Here is an 8,336-nt window from a genome sequence, read left to right as displayed (position 1 = left end):
ACATATATAGTGATAAAATTATGACCATGGAGCTTTAAAATTGTGAATATAGAGCTTCGAAGATTATGAATGTACAGTTATGGAGTTATGAATGTACAGTTATAGAGTTATGAATCTACAGTTATGGAGTTATGAATCTACAGTTATGAGATTATGAATCTACAGTATGGAATTATGAATGTACAGTTATTGATCAAATTATGAACAAAGAGCTCTAACATTATGAACTTACAATTATGAACATATAGTGATAAAATTATGAACATAGAGCTCTAAAATTGTGAACATAGAGCTTCAAAAATTATGAATGTACAATTATGGAGTTATGAATGTACAGTTATGGAGTTATGAATGTACAGTTATGGAGTTATGAATGTACAGTTATAGAGTTATGAATGTACAGTTATGGAGTTATGAATGTATAGTTATTAACATATAGTAATAAAATTATGAACATATACTCTTACAATGAAGCGGTCTGAAATTTAAAAAAAAAAAAAAAAAAAAAAGAAGAGATAACAGTGCCGTCGGCACTGTTACCCGTGTCCAGCAAGCATGCTGGACACGGGTCCAACGCATAACGATTGCTAATTGATAGCATTAGTTGATTGTAGAAAAGTATTTGGTAAATTAGCCTTTTTGAATTTTAACATTTTGAAGTAATAAATAAATTGTTAAAAAAACAAATTAATTAAACACTAATATTGATTGTTTAACTAAGTCAAATAATAAGTCAAAATTGGTTGATAAGCTAACTAGGCCATAATCCACTAATAATATAATCCTAGTGTAAATTTGAAAAATGGTGAATAGTTTAATGAACAACATATATAACAAGAGAAAATTTCAATTTTAATCCTATGACTATAGGGGCTTTGTTAATTTCAGTACATGACTTTCAAAAGTGTCAATTTAGTATCTTGACTATGCAATTTTTATCAATTTTGGCCACTCCGGTTAAATTGCCGGCTAAATTTCGCCACAAAATTTTAACAGTTAAAATAATGAGGGTATTTTAGTCATTTCACATCTATTTCCTTCTTCTCCGACGGATTCATCTGTTCCGGCGAATTCGAGGATGAGGTGCGCTGCGATGCTTTCAACATTATCCAAAAAGAGAAGTATTTATTCAACATTATCCAAAAAGAGAAGTATTTATTCCGGCGAATTCGAGGATGAGGTGCGCTGCGATGCTTTCAACATTATCCAAAAAGAGAAGTATTTATTCAACATTATCCAAAAAGAGAAGTATTTATTCAACATCAATTTTAGCATAATGTTGATAGATAAGTTTTAGAAGCCAAGCACCTTGTGCACAGATAGCACCCGGGTTGGACTCCTATATGGGAGGTTGTGAGTTTGAGCCTCAGAGGTCTTATTGGCTCTTTGTACTTTGGCCGAATTTTGGCAGGAGGTGCGCTGGACGAGCACAAAGAGAAGTGTTGTTCGGAGATTTCAACCAAAATGTTGGCCATCTGAACCCTAATGAATTCACCGGAGAAAAAGGAAGATATGTGAAATGACTAAAATACCCTTATTATTTTAAGGGTTAAAATTTTTCTTGCGAAATTTGACCGGAGGTCATATGCTGAAATTAACAAAGCCCCTAAAGTCATATGACCAAAATTGAAATTTTCTCTATATAACAACGTAACTTTAATCGATTAACATTCCAAATTAAATACAATACGAGAAAGAAAAATTATTACATGATTAAGAGTCGAGCATGCATATATGCATTTATGCACGCATGAATCTTGTATTCTTCTTCTTCTTCTTCTTCTAAAAATCTTAGCTTTAATTGGGGGGTTAGTGCGGGGTGTATATATGTTTTAGCGTTTCCCATCAAACAGCTCATCAATGTAATTTTCTATATCTTCAGCCTGGTACTTGATATACTTCTCGGTCTGCCTCCCCGGGGTGAAGATTTGGCTATACCTTGCTAGGAAAGACCTGTAGGCCGGAATCACCATACTCACTATCGAGATCCGGATCTCCTGTTCCAGCAGCTCATCGCTAATCACCCAGCTGCTCTGCGACCTGTGGATCTCGTCGAACACTAAGTTGAAGCTCTTGAACCGCTCTTTCAACACCGGCTTGTGCACTTTCCCGTGCACGCTCATTAATCCCTCCATGCTCAAGCACTGCAATAACCGCCCCCACGTTTCCCGCTGGTACGTCTTGTGGTACTGTCTTAGCTCCTGCGATTGCTTCCGCGCCCACTGGTCCCCCATCAGCTCGGTGAGCTGCGGGGATTCTCGAACTTTCTGGAGAATGTATCTCCCGTTGTTCATCATGAAGATGGAGCAGAGCGGGAGGTCTTTGTAGAGCTTTGATTTGAGTTCTAGGTTTGCGTCGAGAAGTTCCATTACTTTTCTGATTTGGAGCTCGAATGGAGATTGTTTGGGGGCGGTGGGGGGTTTGTGGCTCTTAGATTGCTCGGAGTTATACTCGAAGTCTGATCCGGTCTCGATTTTCCAGTGATCTTTGAAGACTTGCTCCAGCGTTTCCATGTAGTCTCCCGCTAGTTTTAGATAGTTCATGGTGTAACGGCTCAGGGGATGAACCGCGCCGCCGGGGACTGGGGTTTTGTTTGAATCGGACTGGATTGAGTTCTCCAGCTCGGAGAATATCCCCACCATCGCCTCCCCCAGCCGGCCTCTTGTTAAAGCCGCTTCCGCTTTTAGCTCGGTTATGTAATCTGGAGGGAAATTTTCGTACGCGGTTGGGAGATTGTCTCGCATTGTTTCGTACAGGTCGAGGAATTTGAAGAGCTTCTCGGCGGAGCGTTTGGTCATGGCGATGGCTTCGGGGAAGATGAGGAACTGGATGATGAGGCCGCCGGATAAGCCGATGAAGATGGCCTCGCTGGTGGTGGAAAGTTGGGGACAGTCGTTGAACACCGCGTCGGCGAGTTTTCGTTCGCAGGAGAAGAGCACGGTGGCGCTGTGCTTGAAGGCGGCCATCCACGTTGAGATCTCTCTCTCCGCCGTCTCCCAGTTCATCTTCTGGACGTCATCGATGCTGTAGCCTTCGAACCCTAGCTTTCCCCGGAGAGTTTCCTCCAATGCGTTTTTTCGCGCCACGAAGTATACCTGACAGCATTCCGTTTCGTACCCCCCGAATATCATGGCTTTGGCGAGTCTGTTTAATTTGGACACCATTTCCTCGGGATATCCCGGGAAATACGGAGGCGGTTGTGGTGGTGTCGTCTCTTCCGGCGGATCCTCCGCCGGGAGTTGTTGCGATTCACCACTGGAATCAACCTCTTCTTTTACTTTTTCTTTTTCTTCTTCTTCTTCCTCTTTGTTCTCCTCGGTTTCATCGTTGCCGGGATCTGGATCGCCGGAAGCGGGATCGTCGGGAGCTGGATCGTCGGAAGCTGGATCTGGCTGCTGAGGTGGTGCTGGAGGATCCGGGAACTTATAATCGTCGAGACATGATCGGAATTCTTCTTCCACGAAACGCATTGCGCGGTGGAGGACTCCGCCTACGCGGCTGATTGATTTGGCGTATTTTTGTCGTTCTGGAGAATAGAATTGCGAGATGGATGTGTATAGCCTGCAAATCCGATTCACGGCTTCCAACAATGAGGCGGCGTCCTCCTCCTCTAGCTCCCTCCATTTCACGGCCGCCTCGCCGCCGGTATTGTACCCCTGCAACAAGTCTTCCAGAAGCAATGCGAATTGTTCCACATATATGGGAACTTCATCCGGCGGAGGAGGAGAAGACTTGGACGATTCATCATCGTCTCCGCCGCCGCCTCTGGACTCCAATAACGTATCATTATCTGAAATGTATTGATCCACCTCTTCAGATACCTTAGAGAGATCGGGAGGGAGATAACGTGGTTTTTCTTCTTCTCCTTCTCCTTCTTCCCCATCTTCATTCTTGGTTGTCGCTCCCTCCTCCTCCCCGCCATCTCCTGCTTCAATCTTCTCCTTCTCCTCCTCCTCCTCCTCCTGATGATCACCACCGCCGGATGTCGTCTCCTGGTGATCATCACTAGCCGTCCGCCCCTCATCCGCCTCCACGGAGGCCGGCTTCTCGGTATGCTCTACACATTGTTCCTCATTTCTGGCCGCCTCTGGTTTTTGATTTTCGTCGTGGTGGTGGTTTTGGTTTTGGTTTTCTGCGTCGACAGAGCTAGAGGGTGTTTCATTTTGAAACTTCTCTTTCTCTTCCCCCATGGCTATCTAGCTAGCTTCTCTACTTAAGCTAATTCAAATTCAAATTCCAAGAAAAATTCTTCTTTCTTGAATTGTCTCCGATCCGGACAGAATGTTGTACAAATGACATGAAAGACAAGGCTGAATTGGTTCCGAGAGGAAGAGAGAGAATGATCTGATCTGATCTGATGATGTGCCTGCAAATGGATGGGATGGGTATAGGCAAGCCGATATTGAAGGAGAATTTTGCTCACTCCTTTCCTTTTTATCACTTTTCTCCCATTTCCTTGGGTCTTTTTCTTTTCTTTCTTCTTTATTTTGGTTTTCCAACTACGTTTTTTTCCTACCAAAATAGATTGAAATAGTCATTGCATTTTTTTTAAAAAATTTTTATTATTTGTTTTTGGGAATCGACAAGGACAGGGAGATGAAGAAGTACGAGTTTTCATGGGCAAGAGAAGAATACGGTGTTTTCTGTTTGGAATATGCGGTACGGTGCTACAAATTTGACCATTTAGTAGTGGCGTAGTGCTACACCACCACCATTTACGTATCTATTCGATCTATTCTTTGAGATCAAAGCTAGCTTGCAATTACTTCATTGAATCTCTTCCATTTTTAGTTTATATAAAACAAAACAAAATGTCAATTAATCTTCCCCGGCCTAATTTTACATTATTTAAGGAACACTTTTTATTTTAGTGTACAATCCTAGCCAAGCTAGTTGAGTTGTTTATTTGGTAATCATAAGACTTCAATTTTCAATAGGCCGATCAGCTATATATGAACAACTTAAATTGATTTACTTACTCCTAGCAAGGCGAGATTTACCCGTGCGTAACTAGAAACTAAAAATAAATTTCCCTCGTCATGAACGGTGCTCTTATTATTATCATAAGTTTCAGGCTTTGATATTATGATGCAGAACCATAATTTTGAAATAATGTTTATTTGTTGATGCAAAATATTCATGTATTAAATATATAAGGAAGGATTCAATGCCGGTCGGTATAGCTTTCCGTCGGTTGTGCGGTTAACTCAAAAAGACGCACCTTAAGAACACAAACCACGCACTTAAAGTTTTATAATGCCGTACCTTAAGTACACAAATTACACACCTTAAGCACACAAACCACGCACCTTAAGTTGTTTTAACAACTGACTCACCTTAAGCATAAAAATCACGTACCTTAAGAAAGAAAACCACGCACACACTTAAAGCTTTAGGTTGACGGACCTTAAGCACACAAAACATGTACCACCTTAAGAAGAAAAACCATGCACCTAAGCAACCGCACAACCATACCTGAAAAGGCTAACTGCACAGAAACACACACACACACACACACACACACACATACATATATATATATATATATATATATATATATATATATATATATATATATATATATATATATATATATATATATTCAAAATAATTCTTAATTATAGATCTACATTATATTATAGAGATTATGTTTTCATTTTCTTCTTCCAAAAGGCTGAACCCCACCCCTAAGTATGTTTTCATTTTCTTGATTTGTTATAATGTATTTTAAAAGAATACGTTTATATTCAATCATGGCAAATTATAGATATGTTTATTTTCATAAAATTTATAGTTTTATTTTAAAGTTATAATATTTTGTTGGATGTATAATTTTTAATGCATAATACAATTTTTGTATTATTTTGAGGAATTGAACATGATGATCATTCACTTTTATTATTTGTTTTGATTAAGATTTTCAAGAAATTATTAATTCATGACTTGGTTGCTATTCACTTTTACTACGGACCCATTAATCCCCTGATGGATCTCCACGGATCCATAAATTCCCATACACTATGCTTACTTCTTGGTAGGTCACTCATTTTGTAAATTAAACACGATTAACAACGAAGTTTTTTTATTATCTAAAATTGTCATATCCTTGATAAAACCAAGTCATATATACCTACCTATGTCATGAGTGTTTTTTTATTCCATTGGTGATGAGGAGGGAGATTGAGAGGGTGGTGAACAGGTATTGGTGGGGTGTGAGGGAGATATGAGTAGTGGGATTAGGTGGACACTGTGGGAGGAACTTTGTAAACCTAAAAGGCATGGGGAGGAATGAAATTTAAGAGGATTTGAGAGTTTAATTTAGCAATGTTGGGGAAACAAGTTTGGAGGATTATACAACAATAAAATTCTTTGATGTCAAAGGTCACAAGGCTAAGTATTTTCCTAGATCAACATATTTTGAAGCAGCTTTGGGGAATCTTTCATTTGTTTGGCGCAACATACTTTAAGTCCAAAACATCCTAAGAAGCAGTTGCAGATGGAGAGTAGGAGATGACTCAACAATCATGCTTCCAAACACTATGGAGTTGTTTACTAAAGTGGAGAAATTGAAGATTTTTCAAAAAAGCAGAAAATTGGAGAGGTAGAAAAATGAAAAATAGAAAACTTGTTTACTAAATTTACTCCTCCAAATTCTTATTTAATTTTCATAAGAAATTTGGAGAAACCAAAAATCAATTTCTCCAAATGGAGAAATGAAAACACACGAGTGAACAGTGTTTGAACCCTGCTGGCTATTCTTCTTCTGATTTTCAAGTTTTGACACTTCTTCTCCAGATTTTCTTCCTGCATATTGACACTACAATTTTCAAGGAAGACAAAGACGCTCTCAATTGCAGCAATGCCAACTTCTTCGATTTTCTTTAGATTTTCAAGGAAGACAAAGACGATGTCAATTACAGCAAAGCCAACTTCTTCTTCACACTTTGACGCATCTTCTTCAGATTATTATTATTATTATTATTATTATTATTATTATTATTATTATTATTATTATTATTATTATTATTATTATTATTATTATTATTATTATTATATATTATTATTATTATTATTATTATTATTATTATTTATTTATTTATTTATTTATTATTATTATCTTTTTCCCTTTTTCATCCTCCTTATGCACACAAATTTGTTGTTGTTGTTGTTATTATTATTATTATTATTATTATTATTATTATATTATTATTATTATTATATATTATATATTTGTTGCAGAAATGTACAAATACTATATAGGATGATTGTATTTAATAAAATCAGAAAAATGAAAAACTTGAAGAATGGATAAATGAAAAACTGGAGGAATAGAGAAATGGAAAACTTGAGTAATGGAGAAGGAAAACTGGAGAAATGGAGAAATGGAAAAACAGAGAAATTAAGTAAACGACCCCAACATTCCCCTACGTTGTAACGCCGATGTATGATCATTTGCGGGATGTCATTGTGGATTCTTTGTTAAATAATATTCAACATACACGGGGGGATTCTTTGACTATGTGCATGTTGAGTTTGATTGTCTGCAAGTAATTATAGGAATTCAAAGTTGCTCGTTGGTCTCCTCTTCTGACTTAATTATTAATGACATTAGGGAACTAACTAGGAAATTTACAAATCTCTATCTTTTGTTTGTTAAACGATCGATGAATAGGGTTGTCCATGTGTTAGCCACGAAAGTCCAATTAAAGTCAAATTGTCCGGCTTGCTTTTCCTTTCTGTTTCCTTTAATTGTTCATGTTTTACTGTTTGCTATGAAGTTAGCTTTCTTTCAAAAAAAAAAAAAAAACAAAAAAAAACAAAAAAAAAACGAGTTGTATTTCCATATCATCAAATTTACAATTCCTTCATTATTTTCAATGCATCCTTACAATTCTAGCTCACTTTCAAAAGTAGGCTCTATTATAACTTCTGTACTTGTTTGCAAGCTTGCAAGACATGTGTAAATGTGTAATTACAAACAATTTTTAAGGGAGAAAAAAAAAACTGACCACATAGATTTGCATGTGCCCCATTTCAGGAATGGAGGCAGTTTAAAGGTAAAAATTATATGGTGATGTGAAAGAGTTGAACACACAAAATAAAGAGATTAGAGGAAAAGGGAGGGAGATGACCTAAGAAAACAAAGAAATAATCAGCTATCAAACTCCATGAAAGCAACACCTCAAAGCAAATGAAAATTGAAAACCGTGTCGTTTCTTCTTTCATTAAACTTCAATTTTAGCAAAGTTTTAGAGTTAATTTTTGAAATGGTTCTTTAATTATAACGAAATTATTGATTTAGTCCTTAATAATTATTTTTGCCTAATTAAGTCATC

The 8,336-nt window shown here is 37.3% G+C and overlaps 1 protein-coding gene across 2 annotated transcripts; it reads right to left on the bottom strand.

Moving 5' to 3' along the window:
• Positions 1-1,801: 1,801 nt before the first annotated feature.
• On the bottom strand, positions 1,802-4,380 carry LOC109158145 (exocyst complex component EXO70B1-like). Of its 2 annotated transcripts, XM_019305982.1 has the most exons (2): positions 2,118-4,380; positions 1,990-2,083 (listed from the first exon to the last, which is right to left on the bottom strand). In XM_019305982.1, the coding sequence occupies exons 1-2, from the start codon at positions 4,188-4,190 to the stop codon at positions 2,060-2,062; spliced, it is 2,097 nt and encodes a 698-aa protein (XP_019161527.1). In that variant the 5' UTR covers positions 4,191-4,380; the 3' UTR covers positions 1,990-2,059. The 2 variants fall into 2 exon arrangements, with proteins under 2 accessions (XP_019161526.1, XP_019161527.1); XM_019305981.1 differs by having other exon boundaries at positions 1,802-4,380.
• Between the last annotated feature and the right edge of the window lie 3,956 nt (positions 4,381-8,336).

This window comes from Ipomoea nil, unplaced genomic scaffold (genome assembly GCF_001879475.1).
Source record: "Ipomoea nil cultivar Tokyo-kokei standard unplaced genomic scaffold, Asagao_1.1 scaffold2805, whole genome shotgun sequence".
Taxonomy (NCBI): domain Eukaryota; kingdom Viridiplantae; phylum Streptophyta; class Magnoliopsida; order Solanales; family Convolvulaceae; genus Ipomoea; species Ipomoea nil.
Note: the sequence above shows the minus strand (reverse complement) of the source record. Positions and strands in the feature narration are given on the sequence as shown.